This window comes from Ornithorhynchus anatinus, chromosome X5, assembly GCF_004115215.2.
Source record: "Ornithorhynchus anatinus isolate Pmale09 chromosome X5, mOrnAna1.pri.v4, whole genome shotgun sequence".
Classification (NCBI taxonomy): domain Eukaryota; kingdom Metazoa; phylum Chordata; class Mammalia; order Monotremata; family Ornithorhynchidae; genus Ornithorhynchus; species Ornithorhynchus anatinus.
The window spans coordinates 8818978-8843695 of NC_041753.1; the positions used below are offsets into that span (position 1 = coordinate 8818978).

General features: G+C 59.6%; 2 protein-coding genes across 3 annotated transcripts in view; one reads left to right on the forward strand and one right to left on the reverse strand.

Moving 5' to 3' along the window:
• The first annotated feature begins 869 nt into the window (after positions 1 to 869).
• Positions 870 to 17863, forward strand: XPA (XPA, DNA damage recognition and repair factor). Of its 2 annotated transcripts, none has more exons than XM_029055214.2 (6): positions 870 to 1034; positions 7236 to 7343; positions 11502 to 11607; positions 14858 to 15023; positions 16485 to 16602; positions 17618 to 17863. In XM_029055214.2, exons 1-6 carry the CDS (start codon positions 902 to 904, stop codon positions 17764 to 17766), a joined length of 780 nt encoding a protein of 259 aa, XP_028911047.1. In that variant the 5' UTR covers positions 870 to 901; the 3' UTR covers positions 17767 to 17863. The 2 variants fall into 2 exon arrangements, with proteins under 2 accessions (XP_028911047.1, XP_039766786.1); XM_039910852.1 differs by lacking the exon at positions 870 to 1034 and adding an exon at positions 1273 to 1397.
• Positions 17864 to 19982: 2119 nt separating this feature from the next.
• Positions 19983 to 24718, reverse strand: part of NCBP1 (nuclear cap binding protein subunit 1) — a 39119-nt gene continuing 34383 nt past the window's right edge. The window contains exons 19-23 of the mRNA XM_029055208.2: positions 22112 to 22215; positions 21249 to 21363; positions 21024 to 21167; positions 20637 to 20750; positions 19983 to 20551 (exon numbers count right to left, since the gene is read on the reverse strand). Of these exons, the coding sequence (XP_028911041.1) occupies positions 20438 to 20551; positions 20637 to 20750; positions 21024 to 21167; positions 21249 to 21363; positions 22112 to 22215 (591 nt within the window). The 3' untranslated portion in view covers positions 19983 to 20437. The remainder of the gene's footprint in view (positions 20552 to 20636; positions 20751 to 21023; positions 21168 to 21248; positions 21364 to 22111; positions 22216 to 24718) is intronic.

A 24718-nucleotide genomic window follows, 5' to 3' on the forward strand; every position in this document is an offset into this window, starting at 1 on the left:
AAGAAATACCAGAATTATTATTAGTATCATTGTATCCCCCCCCCCCCCCAGCGCTTAGAATAGTGCTCGGCCCATCGCAAGCGCTGAACAAATACCAACATTATTATTATTAAAATTATTCTCCGGGCCTCAGTTCCCTCATCTGGAAAACGGGGATGAGGCCCGTGAGCCCCCCGTGGGCCAACCCGATCACCTCATAGAGAAGCAGCGCGGCTCAGTGGAAAGCGCCCGGGTTTCGGAGTCAGAGGTCGTAGGTTCGAATCCCGGCTCTGCCACGTGTCAGCTGTGTGACTGTGGGCAAGTCACTTCACTGGGCCTCAGTTACCTCATCTGGCAAATGGGGATTAACTGGGAGCCTCACGTGGGCCCACCTGATCGCCTTGAACCCCGCCCTGGCGCTCAGAACAGTGCTCTGCACATAGTAAGCGCTTCACAGATACCAACATTATTATTATTGCATCCCCGCCGGCACTTAGAACAGCGCTTGGCCCATCCATTAGACTGTAGGCCCGTCAAAGGGCAGGGACCGTATCTGTTACTGATTTGTACATTCCAAGCGCTTAGTACAGCGCTCTGCACATAGTAAGCGCTCAATAAATACTATCGGATGAATGAATCATAAGCGCTGAACAAATACCAACATTATTATTATTTTAATTATTCTCCGGGCCTCAGTTCCCTCATCTGGAAAATGGGGAGGAAGCCCGTGAGCCCCCCAGCGCTTAGAAGGGGCTCGTCGTGGGCGGCGGCGGCGGGGGGGGGGGGAGGTCCGATGATCATTCATTCATTCGTTCATACGCGCACAGCAGCGGCCTAAGCGCTGGGCTCGGCGTGCCCGCGAAGTCCCGCCCCTTCCCCCCCGCGGCGGGGGAGGAGCCCCGGGCCGACTAACCGGGTCCCGATGGCCTCCGAGGGCGACGGGGAGGCGCTGCCGGCCGCCGTGCGGGCGGCGATCGAAAGGAATCGACAGGGAGCGCTGCTGTTGCGGCGGGCCCGGCTGGCCTCCCGCCCCTATCCTGCGACCCCTAAGGGAGGTGGGTCCCGTCCGAGGGGAGGGATGAATGAATGAATGAATAGCGAACGAATGAATGCACACCGCGCGGATCCCCGGAGGGGTGGGGTTGGGGGTTTTTTTTGCGGATTTTCGGCCCGAGTCGGCGCGGGAAATCGGCGAAAGAAAGCGAAAGCGGCGTTGTCGAATGGTAGCCAGGCCGTGGGGAGCGCTCGAGAGAGCCGATTGAATGAATGAATGAATGAATGAATGAATGAATGAATGAATGAATGAATGAATGAATGAATGAGCGAACGAGCGCCCGAACGCACGGAGCATGCGCGGCACCGCCTTTACGGAAACGGCGTAAGCCGCACTAATAATAATGATGATAACGTCGGTATCGGTACGTTCATTCCTTCAATCGTGTCGATTGAGCGCCTCCTCTGTGCAGAGCGCTGTACTGAGCGCTGGGACTGGACAGTTCGGCAACAGATAAGAGACCGTCCCCGCCCGCTGACGGGCTCACGGTCTGGAGGAGCGGCGGTGGAAAGAGCCCGGGCTTGGGAGGCAGAGGTCATGGGTTCGAATCCCGGCTCTGCTCCTCGTCAGCCGTGTGACTGTGGGCAAGTCACTTCACTGGGCCTCAGTTCCCTCATCTGGAAAATGGGGATGAAGACCGTGAGCCTCCCGTGGGCCGACCTGATTACCCTGTATCTACCCCAGCGCTTAGAACAGTGCTCTGCACATCGTAAGCGCTTAACAAACACCAGCGTTAATAATCTTAACCGCTTCCTCTGGGCCAAGCACTCTTCTGAGCGCTGGGGGGGCGGGGGGCTCACAGTCTTCATCCCCATTTTCCAGATGAGGAGGCCCAGAGAATAATTAGAATAATGTTGGTATTGGTTCATTCATTCGATAGTATTTATTGAGCGCTTACTCTGTGCAGAGCACTGTACTAAGCGCTTAGAATGTACAAATCGGTCACAGAGGCAGTCCCTGCCCTTTGACGGGCTTACGGTCTAATCGGGGGAGACAGAACAATGGCAATAAATAGAATCGAGGGGAAGAGCATCTCATTAAAACAATAGCAAATAAAAAGAATCAAGGCGATGTACATCTCATTAACAAAATAAATAGGGTCATGAAGATATAGACAGTCGAGCGGACGAGTGCAGTGCTGAGGGGGTGGGACGGGAGAGGGGGAGGAGCAGAGGGAAAGGGGGGAGAAGAGGGTTTAGCTGCGAAGAGGTGAGTGGGGGCGGGTAGAGGGAGCAGAGGGAAAAGGGGAGCTCGGTCTGGGAAGGCCTCTTGGAGGAGGTGAGTTTTAAGTAGGGTTTTGAAGAGGGGAAGAGAATCCGTTTGGCGGAGGTGAGGAGGGAGGGCGTTCCGGGACCGCGGGAGGACGCGGCCCGGGGGTCGACGGCGGGATGGGCGAGACCGAGGGACGGTGAGGAGGTGAGGTGAGGGGCAGAGGAGCCGAGCTTGCGGGGTGGCCGGTGGAAAGAGAGAAGGGAGGAGAGGTAGGAAGGGGCGAGGTGACGGAGAGCCTTGAAGCCTAGCGCTCACTATGGGCCAAGCACTGTTCTAAGCGCTGGGGGGGGGGGTATACAAGGTGATCAGCTTGTCCCAAGTGAGGCTCGCAGTCTTCATCCCCATTTTCCAGATGAGGGAACTGAGGCCCAGAGAAGTGAAGTGACTTGCCCAGGGTCACACAGCTGCCAAGCGGCCGGGATTCGAACCCATGACCTCTGACTCCCCGGCCCGGGCTCTTTCCACTGAGCCACGCTTCTCTATAATGTTGGGATTTGTTAAGCGCTTACTATGCGCCAAGCACTGTTCTAAGCGCTGGGGGGGGGGGGGGGGATACCAGGTCATCAGGTTGTCCCATGTGAGGCTCGCAATCTTCATCCCCATTTTCCAGATGAGGGAACTGAGGCCCGGAGAAGTGAAGTGACTTGCCCAGGGTCACACAGCTGACCTCTGACTCCCCGGCCCTGGCTCTTGCCACTGAGCCGTGCTGCCCTTGCCCTCTGCTCCCCCTCTAGCCTATGCTCATGTGTATGTATTTATCATTATTATTATTATTATTATGTATTACCCTGTTCATTGTCTCAAGATCTCCTTGATTCTGTTCATCGTGATGCTGCTGCCCTCTTTTTGTTCTCTCCTCTTTCGCCCCCGCTTTGAGCCCGCCGGCCCGTCACTGGGCGGAGAAGCAGCGCGGCTCGGTGGCCGGAGCCCGGGTTTAGGAGTCAGAGGTCATGGGTTCTAATCCTGACCCTGGCAGCTGGGTGACTTTGGGCAGGTCCCTTCGCTCCTCGGTGCCTCAGTTCCCTCATCTGGAAAACGGGGATGAAGACCGTGAGCCTCACGTGGGACCACCTGATGACCCCGTATCCCGCCCCGCAGCGCTTAGAACGGTGCTCGGCACATAGTAAGCGCTTACCAAATACCAACTTTATGATTATTATTACTGGGCGGGGATGGGCTCTATCGGTTGCCGGTTTGTACCCTCCAAGCGCTTAGGGCAGTGCTCTGCACATAGTAAGCGCTCAAGAAATACGATTGAATGGATGGATGGATGGATGGATGAATGAATGCAGGCCTCGGTCCCGCCCGGCTGTGCGATCTGCCCTGCTTTGCCGTCCCAATCCCCGGCTGGGCCCGTTGTTGGGCAGGGCTGGCCCCCTCTGGGGCCCCCGGGGCCATCCCAAGAGCTTAGTACAGCGTTCTGCGCAGAGTGAGAGCTCGAAGTTCACCTCCTCCAAGAGGCCTTCCCAGACTGAGCTCCCCTTTTCCCCCTGCTCCCTCTACCCCCCCCCCCCACCTCTCCGCAGCTAAACCCTCTTCTCCCCTCCCATCCCTCTGCTCCTCCCCCTCTCCCGTCCCACCCCCTCAGCACTGTACTCGTCCGCTCGACTGTCTGTATCTTCATCACCCTATTTATTTTGTTCAATGAGATGTGCATCACCCTGATTCTATTTATTTGCTTTGCTTTAATGAGATGTTCTTCCCCTCGATTCTATTTATTGCTATTGTTTTTGTCTGTCTCCCCCGATTAGACTGTAAGCCCGTCAGAGGGCAGGGACTGGCTCTATCTGTTACCGATTTGTACATTCCAAGCGCTTAGTACGGTGCTCCGCACATACGTAGTAAGCGCTCAATAAATACTATGGAATGAATGAACGATTGGGGGGAATCCGGGCATCTCTTCCGGCCCTTACGCTACCGTAGAGGGCGGCGGCCGCCCGGGATACGCAGTTTACGCCGTTTCCGTAGAGGCAGTTCTGCGCATGCTCCGTGCGTACGTGCGTTCATTCATTCACTGATTCAATACTCATTCAGTCCATCGTATTTACTGAGCGCTTGCTAATAATGATGACGTTGGTACTGGTGAAGCGCTTACTATGTGCAGAGCACTGTCCTAAGCGCAGGGGGAGATACAGGGTCATCAGGTTGGCCCTCGTGAGGCTCCCAGTTCATCCCCATTTTACAGATGAGGTCACTGAGGCCCAGAGATGATGATAATGTTGGTATTTGGTAAGCGCTTACTATGTGCGGAGCACTGTTCTAAGCGCTGGGGTAGATAATAATAATAATTTTGGTATTTGTTAAGCGCTTACTACGTGCAGAGCACTGTTCTAAGTGCTGGGGGAGATACAGGGTAATCAGGCTGTCCCACGTGAGGCTCACAGTGAATCCCCATTTGACAGATGAGGTAACTGAGGCACAGAGAAGTGAAGTGACCTGCCCACAGTCACGCAGCTGACAAGTGGCAGTGCTGGGATTCGAACCTATGACCTCTGACTCCACAGCCCGTGCTCTTTCCACTGAGCCACGCTGCTTCTCTACACGGTCATCAGGTTGTCCCACATGAGGCTCACAGTCTTAATCCCCATTTTCCAGATGAGGTAACTGAGGCACAGAGAAGTTAAATGACTTGCCCGCAGTCACACAGCCGACAGATAGCAGAGCCGGGATTCGAACCCATGACCTCCGGCTCCCCAGCCCGGGCTCTTTCCACCGAGCCCCGCTGCTCCTCTACTAGGTGCAGAGCACTGGACTAAGCGCTCGGGATGGGCAGCAGGTAGAGACCGTCCCTGCCCAAGGACGGATCTCACGGCCTAATGGTGGCTCGGTGGAAAGAGCCCGGGCTTGGGAGTCCGAGGCCGTGGGTTCGAAACCCGGCTCCGCCACCCGGCAGCTGGGTGACTTTGGGCCAGTCACTTCTCGGTGCCTCAGTTCCCTCATCTGTCCAATGGGGTTGAAGACTGGGAGCCTCACGTGGGACAACCTGATGACCCTGTAAGTCTCTCCCAGCTCTTAGGACGGTGCTCGGCACATAGTAAGCGCTTACCAGATACCAACATTATTATTATTATTATTATTATTATCAATCGGGACAAAACCAAGACAGCGTAATCACGATCAATAGAATCAAGGGGACGCACGCCTCCTTAACAAAATAAATAGGGTAATAAATAAGACATACAGCCGGGCACAGTGCTGAGGGAGAGGGGGAGGAGCAGTGGGAAAGGGGGAAACGATTCCGATCGTCTACCACCCACGTCGCGTTTCGTCCCTTCCGTCGGATTTATTGAGCGCTCCCTGGGTGCAACAGACGGCAAAACAAAACAAGTAGTCTGGGTTTTGTTTATTCATGATACTGATAATGGTATTTATTAAGCACTTAATACGTGATGGCCCCTGCTAGGTTCAAGGTGGTCACGTCAGACACAGCCCCTGGCCCACGCGAGGGTCACAGTCGAAACGGGAGGGAGACCAGGGATTTAACAGTAATAGTAATAATAAAAATAACGATGGTGTTTGTGAAGCGCTTACTGCGTGCCAAGCACCGTTCCGATGATAATGACGTCGGTATTCGTTAAGCAGCGTGGCTCGGCGGAAAGAGCCCGGCTTGGGAGTCCGAGGTCATGGGTTCGAATCCCGGCTCTGCCACTTGGCAGCTGGGGGACTCTGGGCAGGTCACTTCTCTGTTGCCAAATTGTACATTCCAAGCGCTTAGTACAGTGCTCTGCACATAGTAAGCGCTCAATAAATACGAATGAATGAATGAATGGGTCTCGGTGACCTCATCTGGAGAATGGGGGGGTGAAGACTGGGAGCCCCACGTGGGACAACCCGATGACCCTGTATCCCCCCCAGCGCTTAGAACGGTGCTCTGCCCATAGGAAGCGCTTAACAAATGCCAACATTATGAATCCCCCTTTTGCAGATGAGGTCACTGAGGCCCAGAGAATAACTATAATAACAATAATAATAATAATAATGATGATGATGATGATGTTATTTGTCAGGCGCTTACTACGTGCAAAGCACCGTGCTCAGCGCTGGGGGAGATGCAAGGTCATCGGGCGGTCCCACGCGGGGCTCGCGGTCTTAATCCCCATTTTCCAGACGAGGTCACGGAGGCCCCGGGAAGAGAAGCGACCGGCCCAGAGTCACCCGGCTGCCAGGCGGCGGCGCCGGGATTAGAACCCACGACCCCGGGCCTCTTTCCGCTGAGCCACGTTCATCCCCCTTTTACAGCTCGGAAGACCGAGGCACCGAGAAGGGACTTCACCCGAAGTCACACCGCAGGCAAGCGGCAGAGCCGGGATTCGAACCCTCGCCCTCCGACTCCAAGGTCCGGGCCCCTGCCGCTAGGCCACACCGCTTCTGGCTCGGCGGCAAGAGCCCGGGCTTGGGGGTCCGAGGTCATGGGTCCGAATCCCGGCTCCGCCACTTGGCAGCTGGGTGACCGGGGGCAAGTCACGTCACTTCTCCGGGCCTCAGTTCCCTCATCTGGAAAATGGGGATGAAGACCGTGAGCCCCACGTGGGACGACCCGATCACCTTCTATCCCCCAGCGCTTTGCACCTCGTAAGCGCTTCACAGATACCACCGTTTATTCTGTTTAAACGGCGCGTTGCATTAAGCATACAGCGCTGTAGATCGATCTTGGCGGTCGTGTAGATACTTAAAATTGCGAGGCCCTTGAAGGCCGTGGCCTGGGTTTAATCCCCACCTCTGTTACCTTTTCCAGCGCCTCGCTCGCAGTTTGCGCTTACTAACCGCTACGGCTCCTCCAGCTCCACCGAAGGGAAAGCTTTGAAATAAAAAAACCGCGCGGATCCAGCTCTCAGCGCGCCAACCTCGCGTTTGACGAAATAGCTCCGGTCGAAAATCCTGCTCCCTCGGCAGGCGGCTACTTTCCCTCCTTGAATTTCTGTTTTCACAGGCCTCCCTACCACGGCACCGGCCAAGGTCGTTGATACCGGAGGAGGGTTCATTTTAGAAGAGGAGAAAGAAGAGGAACACCGAATTGGGAAAGTGGTGCACCAGCCAGGTAAAACCGCGTCGGCGGAACCGAGCGGGCGATGATTTCGAGGGACGCTGACGAACCGTTCCGTGGTTCCACGTGGTCGGAGGATCTCCCGGTGGAAGAACGCGCCCCGTTTTTTCTCCGGCGAAGCCGGTGACCAGGGCGTGGGGCCGAGAAGCAGCGTGGCTCGGTGGAAAGGGCCCGGGCTTGGGAGTCAGAGGTCATGGGTTTGAATCCCGGCTCTGCCGCTTGTCGGCCGTGTGACTTTGGGCAAGTCACTTCACTTCTCTGTGCCTCAGTTACCTCATCTGTAAAATGGGGATGAAAACTGTGAGCCCCATGTGGGACAACCTGATCACCTCGTATCCCCCCAGGGCTTAGGACAGTGCTTTGCACATAGTAAGCGCTTAACAAATACCACCCTTATTACTGACGGGGCGTGAGTGTGTCTCTCCGGCTGGCCCGCCCCCGACCGAGGGTCTCCCGGGTCACAAGAGCTGTCGGTTTCGAGAATTAGGGAAGAACCGAATAATCCGGGTCTCTCTGGGGTGTCGAATGGCGCCTTACTCTGCGATTTCTGATAAATTTTGAAGACGTGCCCGGTGCTTTACGAATAGCGAAAAGAAAATCGTCGCTATGAAGTACCTGGGGAAAAACACAAGCGTCAACCTGGCTAAATGAGTTAAAAATGAAGGGAACGAGCCAGGGGCTCTAGGTAGCGGAACACGTCACCGTCCTCTGCGAACGTAGAACCGCTCCGTGCTGAGGCTTTTGCTACCTCAGAAGCCCGTCCGGGGCCAGGGATGGTCTCTATCTGTTGCCGAAGCGCTTAGTACAGTGCTCTGCGAGCGCTCAGGAAATACGACTGAGCGGATGAACGAATACTCCGCTCGGAAACATGACGACGATGAGGGTGGCGGCGTTTGGTTAAGCGCTTACCGTGTGTCAGACACTGTACCGGTTGGACACCGTCCCCGTCCCCACCTGGGGCTCGCGGTCTTGGTCCCCATTTTCCAGATGAGGTCACCGAGGCCCAGAGAGGTCAAGCGGCCGGCCCAAGGTCACCCAGCAGACACGCGGTCTCCCGGGCCTGCGCTCTCCCCTTCAGCAGCACAGTCGCCAGGCAAAGCGGGGCAAATTAACCCCTCTTTCGCCTGCTTTAGGGCACGTAAGGGTGGCCTCCTGTGCCCCCTCCTACCTCCGGGTGAGGATCAGGTTTTAATTGCGTGAATTGCCCCCCTTGATAAATTGGATCATCCTAGACGAAAAGCCACCGAGCAGCCCGCAGTCGACCGGTAAACCGATCGGTGGTCTGTATTTATTCAGCACGTACCGTGCGCGGAGCGCCGTACTGAGCGTTTGGGAGAGTGCACGGTACAGCAGAGCTGGGAGGCACGTTCCCCGCCGACGGCAAGCCTCCGGGCTAGAGGGGGAGACGAGCTTTAATATAAATTACAGAAGTGCTGTGGGGCTGAGGGAGGGGTGACCGAAAGGCGCCAATCCGAGGGCGAGGGCAGTGCGGAAGGGAGGGGGAGAAGAGGAAATAAATGAGGGCCCCTCGGAGGAGATGGGCCTCCGATAAGGCTTCGAAGGAGGGGGAAGCGATCGTCCGTCGAATACGAAGCGGGGAGGGCGTTCCGGGCCCGAGGCGGGACCCGAGCGAGAGGTTGGCCGGGGGAGAGAAGAGAATGAGGTGGATCGAGCAGGTTGGCGTTAGAGGGGTGAAGCGCGTGGGCTGGGTTGTGGCGGGAAATCGGGGCGGCACGATAGGGAGGTTCTGTTTGACGCGGCGGCGGATGGGAAGCCACTGGAGGTTCTCGAGGAGCGGGGAGATACGGACTGAACATTTCTGTGGAAACCCGATCGGGGAGCAGAGGGAAGCGAGGACTGGAGCGGGGAGAAACGAGAGGCGGTAAGGAGGCCGATGCAGTGATCGAGGCAGGAGAGGATAAGTGCCTGGATCGACAGGCCGGCAGTTTGGACGGAGAGGAGAGGGCAGATTTCAGGGCCGCGGTGAAGGTTGAGCGACGGATCCAACGAGATGAGGCAGGAACAGCGCCAGGGGTTCCGGGCCTGTGAGACGGGGAGGGTGGTGGTGCCGTCCCCAGCGACGGGAAGTGGGCGGGATGATCAGGAGTTCCGTTTCGGACACGTTCGGGTTCACGCGTCGGCGGGGCGTTCGAGCAGAGATGTCCCGAAGGCAGGCGGAGGTGCGAAACTGCAGCGAGGGAGAGATCGGGGCCGGAGAGGCAGATCTGGGGATCATCCGCGGAGCGGTGACAGTTGAAGTCAGGGGAGCGAGTGAGGTCTCCGAGGGAGCGGGTGTAGATGGAGAATAGAAGGGGACCCAGAACTGAACCCTGAGGGACTCCCAAAGTGAGGGGCGGGAAGGCCGAGGAGGAGCCCACGAAGGAGACTGAGAACGAGCGGGCAGAGAGAGGACAGTGGCGGTGAAGCCGAGCCCGGGAGACCTTTCCAGGAGAAGGGGGTGGTCGAAGGCGTCGAGGAGGATGAGGGTGGAGTCGAGGCCGCCGGATTTGGCGAGGAGGAGGTCGTTTGCCATCCTGAGAGCGGAAGCCAGATCGGAGGGGCTCAAGGAGGGAATTGGAGGAGGGGAACCGGAGAGAGCCGGCGTAGACGACGCGGAGCAGTTCGGAGAGGAACGGAGGTGGGAGACGGGGAGGTGACGGGAGGGATCCGTGGGGTCGGGGGAGGGCTTTTGTTTTAGGATGGGGAGATATGAGCGTGCTTGGAAAAAGTGGGGGGAAAAGCCACCGGAGAGTGAACGGTTGAAGATGGCAGGGAGGGAGGGAAGAAGGCGGCAAGGTCTCTGATGAGGTGCAAGGGGACGGGGTTGGAGGTGCGGGCGAAGGGGGTGGATTTTGCCATAGGGCGGGAGATCTCTTGAGATCCCCCGCCGGGAGAGACGGGAGAGCCGGAGAAGGGGCAGGAGGGGGAGCGGGGGAGATTTTAGGGAGATCACGGCTGAAGGTTTGAATTTTCTCCAAAAGGTAGGTGGGCGGGTCATCGGGGCAAGAGGTGGGGGATCCAGGAGGTCGGGGGTGGGGTGGGGTTTGAGGAGGGAGTCGAATTTCCTGAAACAACTGGCGGGGCATCGGGCGTCGGAGTCAATAAGGATGGAGGCGTAATTTTGCCAGGCAGAGGGGGAGGGCAGAATTACAGCAGGCAAGGTGGTCGGCGTCGACCCGCCGTTGGGATTTTCTTCAACGGTCGAATCCGTACGCCAGGGCGAGGAACCCGCGTGACGGTGAAGCCGACCCGCCCCTCGGTCACGGGTCCGAGTCCCGGCTCCGCCGCTTTCGTTGGTTCATCCGGTAGTATTTGTAGTAGTAGTGTGGGGTGGGGCGGTCTCCCGGGCTCCGGGCGCAGCGGGAGCAAAGGGTCAGAGCAGGGCAAGGCGAGAAGGGGGCACGGGCCGAAGGTGAGCTGGGGGGAGGCAAGGAGCGAAGGCACAGGGCCTCTGCTTGAACGAAAAGGGAAACGGGCCGTCACCGGAGGGCCGGAGAGGGGAGACGTGGCCAAGCGGAGGTTTGGAAAGACGACCTGGGCAGCGGCCTTGGCACCCGGACCGGAGGGGGGAGAAACCGGAGCCAGAGAGATGGGCATGGGGGCCGACGCGACAGTCTGGCTCTAATATAATATAATTATATAATATAATCTCATATAACGAGCGCTTGAACCAGGAGAGTGGCTGGTCCCCGAAAGGTCCCCGTTCCCGCACCCTTGCCTGCCTCCGCTTCGACCTCCTTCGAGGTAGTTCCAAAGTCTTTTGGGTTTGTTTTGACTTTTGAAATGGTATCTGTGAAGCGCCTCCAGCGTGCCAGGCACCGTACGCAGCACTGGGGTAGATGCCGGGTAAGCGGGTTGGACCCCGTCCGTGTCCCTCGTGGGGATCGCGGTCTTAATGGCCCGTTTTTACGGATGAGGGAACGGAGAGAAGCCGAGGGACTTGCCGAGGTCACACAGCAGACAGGCGGGGGAGCCGGGATCCGAACCCGGGTCCCCCCGGCTCCCGGGCCCGTGCTCTATCCGCTGGGCCACGCTGCCTCACTGAGGTTAATGAGAGATTAGCGTTCCAGTATAAAGGTCTGATGCCACGTTAGTTCTGACGAAGAACCGTCCGTAGCCCGCTTCTTTAAGACGTCATCCTCTTTTTCCTAGGGCCTGTTCTGGAATGTGATTATATCCTCTGTGAAGAATGTGGAAAAGAATTTATGGACTCGTACCTCGTCAACAACTTCGATCTGGCGACGTGTGATAATTGCAGGTACCGCGGATCGGTCGACGGCATTCACTGAGCGCTTTCCCCCTGCAGAGCACCGTACTAAGTGCCGTCCCTCGAGGAGCTAGCAATCGAACGGGAGGGACAGACGCTCAAATAAATTAGAGTCGGGGGAAGCGGCTGAGTGTAAAGGTACGGCCGCGGGTGCCGGTGGGGAGATGCAGCGGGGCGAGACCCCCCCCCCCCCGGTGCTCTTTTCCCAAGGGGGGGGAGGTGAGAGATCAGTCAGGGAAGGCACCCTGGAGGAGACGTGATCTCGGTAGGGGTGGAAGATGGGGAGACCGGCCGTCTGTCGGCCGCGTAAAGGAGTCCCGGACGGGAAGGAGGGCACGACCGAGCGGTCGTCGGCCCGGCGAGTGGGTTAGAATTAGAAGAGCGAGGTGGGCGGGCTGGGTCGGAGCGGGGCGGGAGTGAGCGTAAGGGAGCGGATCGAGTCCCTTTAAAGCCGAAAGGAAGGGCTCTCCGGTTGACGCCGAGACGGAAGGGCGACCGCCGGAGGTTTTGGAGAGGTGGGGAGGTGTGGACTACGCGTTTTCGGTAGAAGAACGATCCGGGAAGCGGGGAGGGTCAGGAGGCAGGGCGGTCAGCGAGGAGGCAGTCGAGGCGGGATCTGAGAAGTGCTTGGATCGGCGAGGTAGCGGTTTGGGCGGCGAGGAAGGGGCCGATCCGAGATTCTGCGTTTGCAACGACCGTGGAGAGGGGAACGGTCCGTTCCGTCGGATAAGGGAACGTCCGCGGGACTCCCTTCGTTTCTATCCTTAGGCGTTCGGAGCCGCACGGTAACGCTGCCTAGAGGTGTCGGTCTGTAGACCGCGCAATTCTGACATTTTTGAATCCAGAGCATCTGCCGATCATTTTTATTCTGAAACTGCCAGATTGTCCACGTTCCCGTCTTTATCGGTAATTCCAGCGGGCGGTTTCTTTTTGGCCATTGAGGTCGTCTTTTAAGGATCGCGTAGGAAACCGACCTTCGACCGTCCGGGGGTCAAAAAGAGTTCAAGAATGTAAAGAAATCAGGAAGAAGAGCAATGCAGCGGTCTAGTGAACTTTTCTCCCTCCCACCCAAACCCGGTCCTCTCCCAGACTTCTCTATCACCGTGGATGGCACGACCATCCTTCCCGTCTCTCAGGCCCGCGATCTCGGTGTCATCCTTGACTCGTCTCTCTCGTTCACCCCACGCATCCTATCCGTTACCGAGACCCGCCGGTTTCACCTCTACGATATCGCCAAGATCCGCCCTTTCCTCTCCACCCAGACGGCTACCTTACCGCTACGGGCTCTCGTTATATCCCGGCTAGACCACCGTGTCAGCCTTCTCTCTGACCTCCCTTCCTCCTCTCTCGCCCCGCTCCGGTCTATTCTTCACTCCGCTGCCCGGCTCATCTTCCCGCAGAAACGATCTGGGCGTGTCACTCCCCTTCTTAAACAACTCCAGTGGTTGCCTATCGACCTCCGCTCCAAACAAAAACTCCTCACTCTAGGCTTCGAGGCTCTCCATCACCTTGCCCCTTCCTACCTCTCCTCCCTTCTCTCTTTCTACCGGCCACCCCGCACGCTCCGCTCCTCCGCCGCCCACCTCCTCGCCGTCCCTCGGTCTCGCCCGTCCCGCCGTCGACCCCCGGGCCACGTCCTCCCGCGGTCCCGGAACGCCCTCCCTCCTCACGTCCGCCAAACGGATTCTCTTCCCCTCTTCAAAACCCTACTTAAAACTCACCTCCTCCGAGAGGCGTTCCCAGACTGAGCTCCTCTTCTCCCTCTACTCCCTCTGCCACCCCCCCTTCGCCTCTCCGCAGCTAAACCCTTTTTCCCCTTTTCCCTCTGCTCCTCCACCTCTCCCTTCCCATCCCCACAGCACTGTACCCGTCCGCTCGACTGTATATATTTCCGTTACCCTATTTATTTTGTTAATGAATTGTACATCGCCTCGATTCTATTTAGTTGCCGTTGTTTTTACGAGATGTTCTTCCCCTCGACTCTATTTACTGCCATCGTTCTCGTCTGTCCGTCTCCCCCGATTAGACCGTAAGCCCGTCAGACGGCAGGGACCGTCTCTATCTGTTGCCGACTTGTTCGTCCCAAGCGCTTAGTACAGTGCTCTGCACATAGTAAGCGCTCAATAAATACTAGTGAATGAATGAATGAATGAATGAAAGTGTATTTATTGAGCGCTTACCGTGTGCAGAGCACTGTCCTGAGCACTTGGGAGAGGACAACAGAGTCGGTAGACGCATTCCCTGGCCACAGAGAGCTCTGTAATCTAAAGGGGGAGACAGACGGCAATATAAGTAAATGAATTACGGCCGCGTGAGTGCTGAGGGGCCTGGGGGGCGGCGGGGGCCCAACGGGGAGAAAATCAGCCCGACGCAGAAGGGAGTGGGAAAAGAGGAAACGAGGGCTTAGTCGGGGAAGGCGTCTTGAGGGAGATGCGCCTTCAGTAAGGCCCGGAAGCGGGGGGAGAGTCGTTCCCTGTCGGCTACGAAGAGGGAAGGCCGTTCCAGGCCGGCGGCAGGATGGGCGAGGGGTCGGAGGCGAGGTAGCCGAGATGGAGGTACGGTGAGCGGGTTGGCCTCAGAGGAGCGAAGCGGGCGGGCCGGGTCGGCGTCGGAGCGCGGCGAGGTCACGGCGATCGCGTCCTTTGAAGTCGACGGGAGGGAGGAGGGGGGAAACGCGGACTGAACGTTGGCGTCGGAGAGTGATCCGGGCAGCAGAGTGAGGTGCGGACCGGAGTGGGGCGGGACGGGAGAGGCGGGGAGGCCGGCGCGGTAACCGAGGCGGGAGAGGACGAGGAGTGGTCGGGTTACCGTGGGGCCGGTTCGGAGGGAGGGGAGAGGGTGGGCTTCGGCGCCGGCGTGAGGGTCGAACCGAGGGGATTTAGCCGTCGAGTACGTGAGTCGAAGGGGTGGGCGGGAAGGGTCAAGGAGAACGCCGACGTTACGGATCCGGGAAACGGGCAGGACGGCGGGGCCCTCTACGGCGATGGGAAAACCGAGGGGAGGACGGGGTCTGGGCGGGAAGATGAGGAGCTCTGTTCTGGCCGTGGGAAGGCCGAGGCGGCGGCGGGACGGCCGGGTGGAGGCCGCCGCGGACCGTCGTCTTCTGCCCCGACTGGTTCCGCCGTCGCACTGGTAGCGTTGTGCGGATAGAAGGCGGAACCGGAGACGGAGCGGTCCCAACTGACGTCGCTCGCCGGCCAGCGCTCCGTTCCGTAAAGTGGATTTCGCTCCTCTCTTTCAGAGACGCAGACGGCAAGCACAAGCTTATAACAAAAACGGATGCAAAGCAACAGTACCTCCTGAAAGACTGTGATCTGGAGAAGAGAGAGCCCGTGCTCAGATTTATTCTGAAGAAAAATCCTCATCACGCCCATTCGGGTGACATGAAACTGTACCTGAAGCTGCAGGTATTGAAGGATCGCGGTATTTTTTCCAACCGTGGGGACCCATTTTGACTGTGGAGCTGCCTACCCGCCGCGTGTCACTGTCGATCGTGTTGGGTATTTTTTAAATTCATGAACCGTATCCTAGGGAGAGAAATTCGAACGGGGCTTAAACTCAATGCAGCAGAACACGCTTCGCGTCCCACCGAAACGGAGTGACCTTTCCATCTCTCCCGGGGTCTTATCCTCAATCCCCAAGAATGAGGTCGAAATGAAACCGGCTGATAATATCCGTTTGGGGAATGAGTCTAGAATGCGGGGGGCGGAGAAAATCTTGAGGCCGCCCCACGGCACTTGGGCCCGAAATGTCTCGGACGGCCGCCTTACGCCGCCCGAATTGGTCGGACGACCCTTTCGCCTGAGCCAGGCCGACCTCGGCCAGTCGGAAACGGTTCAGGAACGGCTACCGGTCTTTAAAGGTTCCGTCGGGGGGACCGACGCTTTGTTCCCGGGGCCCTTTCCTACTTTCCGGTCCATTCCGTCCCACGGAACGGAAATCGGGCGCAGGCCTTTCGGGTCGCGGCGCGCCCCGTCGCAGCCGCCTTGCTCTAAGGTGTGCCCCGGGTGGGCCGGGCGACCTTCGGGGACTTGAGTGCTCTGGGCCTCAGTTTCCTCTTCTGCAAAATGGGGGAAATGCCCAGTCTCCCTCCCAGCCCTTAGACGGGGGGCCCCATTTGGGGCAGGGACTGTGTCTGCCTTTATTATAATAGCGGTGCAGTGGTACGAGCCACTGTAGTAGGTTTCGGGGGTGGACCCAAGAAAATCGGGCCCCCCTCGGGGGCTCCCGGTCCCGAATCCCTCAGGAACCGAAGCCCAGGGAGGTTAAGTGATCGGCACCCCCCGATTAAGTAAGCCCGCTGTGGGCGGGGAACGTGTCAGATCATCATGACGACGAGGACGGCGTGCGTGTTAAGCGCTCGCTGGGTGTCGGGCACCGTTCTAAGCGCTGGGGTGGACACAGGGACATCAGGTTGGACGCAGCCCCCGTCCCGCGTGGGGCTCGCGGTCTCGACCCCCGTCTGACGGACGAGGTGGACCAGGCCCGGGCTCTGTCCACGAGGCCCCGCCGCCGAGTCCGATACTGTCGGATTGCACTCCCCTGCGTGTTTAGCACAGTGCCCTGCGCATAACAGGCGCCCGGTAAGCGCCCCCGAACGAAATCGAGACCGCCGGTAGCTGAATAAGTCATCCCTTTGTTGCCCCGACAGGCTTGTCGTCGTCCTTTCAATGGTGCCTGGGAAGCGCTAACCGTGTGCAGAGCACTGTCCTGAGCGCTGGGGGAGATACAGGGTCATCAGGCCGGCCCACGTGGGGGCCCCGCTGCTCGCGCGTGGGAGACGCGGAGGAAGCCTGGCTTGCCTCAGTTCTTTCCTTGCCGCGGCGTGGCCGGGGGGGAAAAATACTCATCTGGATCGTCTCCCGTAGGTCACGAAGCGGGCCCTGGAGGTTTGGGGGAGCGAAGAAGCCCTCGAGGAAGCGAGGGAAGGCCGAAGAGAGAAGAGAGAGAAAATGAAACAGAAGAAATTTGATAAAAAAGTAAAAGGTGAGCACCTGCCGCGTGGATCCCGGTCGCGGGTTCAGATCCCGGCCCCGCCGCCCGTCAGCCGGGTGACCGTTGGGCGAGTCACTTCACTTCTCTGGGCCTCAGCGACCGCCTCTGTCCAGAAGGCCGGGAACCCCCCGTGGGCCATCCTGATCGCCGTGTCCCCTCCCCGGGGCTTAGAACAGTGCTTGGCCCATCGTTAACAAATGCCGTAATTATGTGTATCTTACAGATCCTTGGTTTTGTAGGGCGTTAAACCAGATGATGACAATAATGTCGGTGTTCGTCAAGCGCTTGCTATGCGCAGAGCACTGTCCTAAGCGCTGGAGGAGACAGGGTCATCGGGTCGGCCCACGCGAGGCTCCCAGCCTTCATCCTGCTTCATCATGCTTGAGAAGCAGCGTGGCTCAGCGGAAAGAGCCCGGGCTGGGGAGTCAGAGGTCATGGGTTCCAATCCCGGCTCTGCCACTTGTCAGCTGTGTGACTGTGGGCGAGTCACTTCACTTCTCTGTGCCTCAGTTACCTCATCTGTCAAATGGGGGTGAAGACTGTGAGCCTCACGTGGGACACCCTGATAACCCTGTATCTCCCCCAGTGCTCAGAACAGTGCTCTGCACATAGTAAGCGCTTAACAAACACCAACATCATCATTCGTCCCCGTTTGACAGACGAGGGAAGTGAAGTGACACGAGCGGCCGAGCCGGGGTGCGAACCCACGACCTCGGACGCCCCAGCCCGGGCTCTCGCCCCTGAGCCCCGCTGCTCCTCTAGAGTACGGTGACTCTCCCATCGGATTTATCGTGCGCTCGGTGTGTGCAGAGCGCTCTCCTAAGCGCTCGACTCCTCTACCGCACACCAGAGCTGTGACGAGGTGGCTAGCGTTTTCCAACTTTTACTTCGAATTAAGCGACTTCAGAAGACTGAGAAGTCTCCTTTCACGGCCGTAGGATTAAATCTTGGCGGGCAGGGAGGGACAGGCCAACTCCTTTCTGATTTTCATCTCTTCCCCCACCAGATCTGCGCCGAGCCATACGGAGCAGCGTGTGGAAGAAAGACACGGGCGCCCACGAACACGAGTACGGCCCCGAAGAGAGCGTCGACGAGGACGTGTTCAGAAAGACCTGTACGACCTGTGGCCACGAAGTAACCTACGAGAAAATGTAGCGGGTGTATTGGTTTTAAGTCGGGCAGTTGGAAATACTTTCCGTTTAAATAAAGGCTAGAGTTTTGGGGGGCGGGGAGATGCCGCGTAGCCCGGAAACTTTCCTTCGGTAGCTTCCGCCCGCCTTCGCGTCCGCGCCGTTTGTTAAGCACATCTCGGCTCCGTATCCACGTTAAAATCTCGATCCCGGGACCGCCGATCAACGATAGCTGATCATTTGCCAATCGGCTCGGGAGCACAGTCGATCGCCCGACGGCCCTTCCCGCGTGGGCGGGACACCGTACTGAGCGCTGGGGAGGAGTACGGGGGAGTCGGTAGATGCACTCCCCGCCCACGAGTCCAGAGGTGTACAAGGAAACCACGAGACGGAGGAAGCGGACAATCCCCACCCGCCCGGGGCCTTCGGCCTGGTGGGGGAGACGGCCGGTAAAACGAGTAAGCGACTCCCGAAATGTCGAATACGCCGCAGCTCGGTGGCCGCCTCGGTCTCCCCAGAGAGGCGCACCGAGCCGATGCTCCCGTTAGCCTGCGCAAACTAGGTGCAGAGCACTGTACTAAGCGCTGGGAACCCCACCAGTGCTAGGGAGCGGACCCGATGTCCAAAGAGAAGCCGGTCACCAGGAAGGCAGAGCCTCACGGGGGCGGGGGACACCCGATTACCCCGTATCCCCCCCCCCCCCCCGGCGCTTCCAACGGTGCCCTGCCCGTAGTCAGCGCTTAGATACCGACGTTATTATCGAAAGGAGCCCTTGGAAGTCCCTCCCTTTTTAACCTTTTCTCCACCCCACCCCTCTCAGCCCCGCCACCCTCGATCGATTATAAGAGAGACGCGGGCTGCGAAAGGAGAGGCCCGAACGTCCACCTTTGCTTAGGAAGGATCCTTCCGGTGACTAGATTCTGGTAAAAAAAAAAAAAAGCCGAAGGCCGGTTTGAATAACGCCGCTCTCAACACGGCCGTCTTACCGGCTTGTTGTTTCGGTCGCGGCCGTTCCCCAACCGAAAGCCTCCGACCACGTCCCCCAAAGGGTCGCCGACGAACGCGGTGAATTAGAGACGGCTCAACTCCCCGTGCTCTCTCCCCACGGCTATCTTCTCGAACCAGCTCTACGGAAATCCAATCCCGACGGCGCCCGGCAAGGCCGCGGACGGTCTGGAGATAGGCAACCCCGGCGGTAGGTACCGTCTGAAGACGACACTTAGGGTCGGAAGTGACGATACCGGAGTTAAAAGGACGCGCCCTTCGGAATCCATCTTGCATTCGGGATTCCCGCAGAGCGAGTGAAATCAGTCATCTAGCGGGAGGATCCTTCCCGGTGGGCTTTACTCAAGATGAGCTTCCGGGGACCGAAATGCCCAAGTTTTACCCCCGACCTCTTGGCGGGGGTGGTCGGAAACGGAGTTCGTACCCCCCCGCCCCCCACATACGGGGGACGCTGTTCCTGTCCCGTCCGCCGGACGATCCCTCGGCTTGAATTTCGAGTAGCCGCCGGCAACCCCGAGCACACGGGCCGGAGGGCGGCTACTCGAGGACTACTCCGGCGACTCGCCCTCCACTCATTCCTCCGTCTACCTGGGGGGCAAGGGTAAATTTTAGGCGTTCAACCACCGCGGTGCCCAGTCTGCTCCTAGCCCGGTCCCCGGAAGCAAAATCTTCAACGCCTCCCTCCCCCTCCGGTTTAGAGCCTCCTTAAATCTGCCCTTTCAGGCTTTCTCGGGGACGCCCGTAGTCCGGTCTTTTTCCAACCTCTTCGTTCTTGGATCCCCCGGGGCAGCGGGGCTCGGCGGAAAGAGCCCGGGACAGCCTAGAGCAACCCCATGTTATCGCGGAGGTGCAACGCACAAGCGTCGCTGCCGGATCGGCTTGCGATAAAGGGACAAAACAACTTCAAAAGATTTAAAAATCCCCAACCGGGAACCGGTCTTGACGAGATCCACAGCTGCCGGCATTCATCGTGAGTTTAAACGTCTCGGAGCACAGCTGGGAGCCCCCAACGCCGACTGCCTTCACAGGTCGAAGCTGATCTTCTTCAGCCGGTAAGGCGGAAGGAGGCGTACGTGAGAGTCGCCGCGGCTCCGGTCAGACGGACGACGCTGCGGCGGAGAGACGCTTTAATAGCGAGGAAAACGTTCCGGGATGAACCCAAGCTCGGGGGCGATCCGGACGGGAACGGCGTCGGCGGTCCCGACCCGGGCACGCACCAGACGACGCACCAGACGGTGTAAAAAACATATTTCGATTTTATTTCCACCATCTTTTGTCAAATTTCATGATCTGTGAAAATCTACGCCATTCAATGAGAAATCCAACCTCTACGCTATCTCGAGCCTTCGCTTCTACTGGCGCCCACGCCACAGGCGGAATCGACCGCCTTCGTTTCGCTGAAGGCCAATCCCCACTTGTTCGCAGCGGGGGTGACCGTTCACGTCTCCGGTCAGCTCGACGCTCCTGAAATCGGCCAGCGCGTCTCAGGGGGGCGGGGGACGGGGGGGGGGGGTTAAGCAGAGGCGACAGTTCATTATTTCCCTTCTTTACGATAAACGCTAAGATGAAACAGGTAACGAGAATGCTACGCCGTCGACGCTCGGACCGTTCGAAAGAAATGACGACTAGTAAGAAAAAAAAAAAGGGGGCGACACGGGGTGGAGGGAGGGGGCCGGGGCCCGGGCCTCGACTCAGGCCTGGAGAGCGCAGAACTGCTGGAACACAGCTAGGATGTGGTGGTCCAGTTCGGCAGTGAACAGCAGGTTTTCCAGGGTCACCATGTACTGCTGGATGATCTGATGATGCTGCAAACCGAGGAGACGTAAATCAGGGCGAGGAGGAGGGGAGGAAGGGGCGGCCGGCCGTTTACCCACGCGACGGAAGACTGACCTGCAGGAAGATCTGCTGCAGCCGCTCTATGCAGTTCTTGTACCAGGGCGTTATGACGTTAGTCCCGTCGGTTTCGCAGCGCACCAGGTGTTCCGTCAGTATCATGATGAAACGCTGGAGAGGGTGGAACCCGAGTGAACGCGACGCCGAGCACACCCGCCGGGCCGAGAGACGCGTCCGCCCGCGGCCGAGACGGCCCGGCCTCCGGGAAAACGGAGCGATCCCGGAGCAGCGTTGCCAGGTCCCGCCATCGCACGTTTCGACCGCGTCCGACTTCAGGTGCCGCTACGGGGCTGGAGGCGTCAGTCGGGCGGAGAACGGGCGCAGCTCCTCTCCGACCGTAAACCCCCAAGTTTCTCATTTGGGGGGGGAAAAAAAAAAAGGTACCTGGAATATGACGAGGAAGAGATTCTTCTGCTCGCTCTGCGCCGACTCCACTTTCTCCTGAAGGCGCTCGATCTGCTCCTCCAGCGGCCCGTCTTCCCTGTCACGACCTCTGTCGTTCTCGGCGACGTCGTTGTCGCTGTCTCGCTGCAGCGGAGAGAGGACCGGTGAGACCGAGCGCCACGCGCGCGGGTCCGCCGCGGGGAGAGGCCGCGAGACGGTACGTACGCGTTTGTGTTGCCGGGCGAGTTTCTCCTTGGTCTCCTCCAGCTCTTTCTGGATCTTCACCACGTGCTTGTTCATCTTACGAATGGTGGAGTGTAAGATTTCCCAAATAAACAACCTAAAAAGGGGAGAGGCTCCAGCTGAGTCCGCCGCCTCGGGTTCAAAACCGCCCGAGCCTCCGTGCGAGACTGCCTCCGGGTTCGTTCATTCGATAGTATTTATTCAGCGCTTACTATGTGCAGAGCACTGTACTAAGCGCTTGGAACGGACAATTCGGCAACAGAACGGCTTATTGCTTGGAATCCAATGGGCTTCTGGAGCGGTTGGGGCGGGGGGGGGGGGGGGGGGGAGCGGAGCGCCGTGCCGAGGGTGCTACTCAACGGCCCCTCTTTTTCCCAACGGAAAATAAAAGTCCGGGTGACAAGCGGAAGGATTTACCTTCGGAGGCAGCCAACCAACGACCGCACCGTCTGGCCTCACGGCGGGGTTGCCGCGGACGCGACGATGACGTAACGCTAACGATATCTGGCAGGCGCTTACTACGTGCCAGGCAACGTCGCCTGAGCGCCGGGGCGGGTACGAGCTCGTGGAGGGGGACACCCCCAACCCCCCATTTCGCAGTCCAAACGTGACAGAATCCCTACTTTCCGGAGGAGCCACCGCTGTCCTCTTCCAAAGGGCAGCCCTCCCGGCGACCTATTTCCCAGGGGCAGAGCACCGGCCGGCTGCCCTTTCGGACGCTCTCCGCCCACCCGCGGCCGCCGCCCCTCTCCGGAGAGAAAACTGTCGGCCGCCGCTTCCGTCCCGCCCCGACCTCCCCCGACTGCGGCGGGGGACGCCGCGCGCGGAGCCACGATCTCAGTCACCTTGTGAAATCGCGCGAGAGCTCCGAGGAGAAGATCCAGTTGGCGACCGCGGCGCAGTCGACTATCTGAGTCCGGATCATCTTATCCACCAGTACGGCGATCATCTGAGAAGAGAGAAGGGGCGCCTGGGGTCTGAGATTAACTCCGGCACCGAACGCGAGGCACCAACCACCACAGCGGGGCCGTCGGAGCGGCGACGACGGGCGCCCTCGACGGCGGCGCAGGAGAAAAAGGGCGGCTGCCGCGCCTCCGCCGAGAGGGGGCCGGACCCTCGGGTCTCGCTACCGGCCCGTTCGGTGTCCCTCCGTCGCGTCTGTCGAGCACTTGGTGCGCGCGGAGCACCCCGCTGAGCGCTCGGGAGAGTCCAACATGACCACAAACAGCGAACTCCGCACGCTTCTCCCTCCTCCCCACACTCGGACCGCGGGTCGGAACCGTGCCGGCTCCTGAGGTGGGGCAGGGGGCAGGGGAGTGGGAAATCCGCGCGGGCAACGGCTTTCCCACGGGACAAGGGGTCTACGTTGCGTGGCGGTCGCTAGAGACCGAGGATCGGTGTTAAAGCCAGGCCGGGCCCCCGCCGCCGTCCCAAAAGTCCGGGAGCAGGGAGATTCCCATCCCAGCTAAGGCGACTCTTAAAAATCGGCACGGGACCAACAGGGAGGCGACTCTGCCGTTCCCCGGGAAACCCTCTGGAGTTTTACAGAAGCAGGCGTCTGCGAGCTCAAGAGGAGCGCAGGAGGGACGGCGACTCTACCGCCAAGATACCCCGCATCAGGCGCCCGGCCGTTACCGGCCGAACTCCGGCTAGCTAAACCGAGGAGAACGCGGCGGAGGGCTTGGGCCGAGGGGAGCCCCCCTCCGAAACTGCGGGACGGGAGGCAAAGGGCGGCCGCCGGAACGGGATCGCGCCGATCGGGACCTCCCCTCCGGAGACCTTTAAGCCGCGGGGCCAGAGCGCCTCCGTGCGGGACCCAAGCTCCAGGGTGTAGCGAACCGAAGTGGGCTGACCTCAAGCTGACCGACTCCAGGACCCCTCCAAGAAAGCTAAGGAGGGACCCGGAGAGAGACGGAACGGTCAAGAGCCTCTCCCCGCGCCCCCGCCGCCCCGCTTCTGAAAGCCACGTCACCCTTCAGGTGCACGTTTTTAAAAAGCGAAAAAACCGGCCTCCATACTAACCTGGTCACGGTCATCCATTTGGCAGTGGACAGAGGGGTGGGACCCGAGTTCCGGAGGGACCCGTTACCGAGATGGGAGAGAAGCGTGCGATCGCCTCCGGCCGAGCCGACGGCCTCGGTCTCGGGAAGCGCGCCGGCCGGCTCTACTCTTCACCATCCCGCTCGCCGGAAGGGGAATGCGACCGCGGAAGCCGAGCGGCCGTCCGAGGGGCCACCGGGGGAGGGCGGCTCGCTTGGGGAGGAGCCCCTACGGTCACCCCGTCCCGCGAAGGGACGCGCCCCGCGTCTTCGGAGGGTCCGGGGGTAACTTCGGGCAGCCGGGCCCTCTTCCGAGCGCCCCTCGGGGGCTCCTTCTGGCTGAGTGAGGGCAGAGGAAGGGGCGGGGGAGGGGGGGCAACCTTTAGCATCACGACGTGTCACAGTCACCTTGGAACGCGAGCCAGAGAGGGCGTTCTCTGGAATCTGGCTGTCTCTGGCTGCTGGACGAGGTCTGGCGTGATGCCGGAGACCCCCGGGACGCCGTTTATACATCTATATCTACATCCGTAGATACAGATTTATAGACGCACGCACGTCGCCCGGGGAGTTACGTCCGAGCGTCAGCGGAGGGCGTGAGAAACTCCATTCGCCGGTTCCCCTTTCGCCCCGACACCTGGCCGTTAGGGAAGGGAACCGGGGAAACGTTCTTCCGACGCCGTGCGCCCCGCTGTGGGACGCGGTCGGAAGAAAGTCCGGGGGGGGCGTGTGCGCGAGTTTTCCTCAACGCGAGGTTTTGCGACCACAAAGCCCCGCGTTACAGGAGAACCAGGTGTGTACTTACCTCCCCGGACGGTATTAGTTAACGCCGGCGGAGGGGCACGCCGCGCTATCGTTCTACCCGCTGCCGACAAGCGCGAATCCCCCGAGCGCACGCGTGGGGCCGAGAGGGGCCGAGCCGGGGCCCGCGGCCACGGAGGGGCTGCCCCTTGGAGTTCCCACACGCCTGGTGTTAGAGGGACCCGGCGCTCTTTCGGCCTCGGCGCCTCGCCTTTCCTGACCGCAGCGCGCCGCGCCGACTTCCAACTTATCCCCTGGGAGCCGTGCGCGGCTGAGTTTTTTGTACCCGATCCGGAAAGCGGTCCCCCAGTCCTCCCTGCTCTGGGGTTCTCCGCCTCTTCTCGCCACAGAGCGGTCTCCTGGGCATCTCCCACTGCCCTCTCTTCTCTGCACGCCTCCACGTGCCCTCCGCCCGGCTTCGGCGCCGCTGCTGGAATAGTTACGGCCTCGGCGGGGAGGCCGGGTCTCAGGCCTGAAGGAAGGCCGGACGGCTCCGGCGGCCTCTTCTGGGCCGCGGCCCTACGCCTCGCTCCCGAGTTGTGGGGTGCCCCGGGGTGCCGTTCGGGCAGTAGGCGCTTCGCCGCGGGGAGGCTTTTCATCTCTGGGTCACTCGGC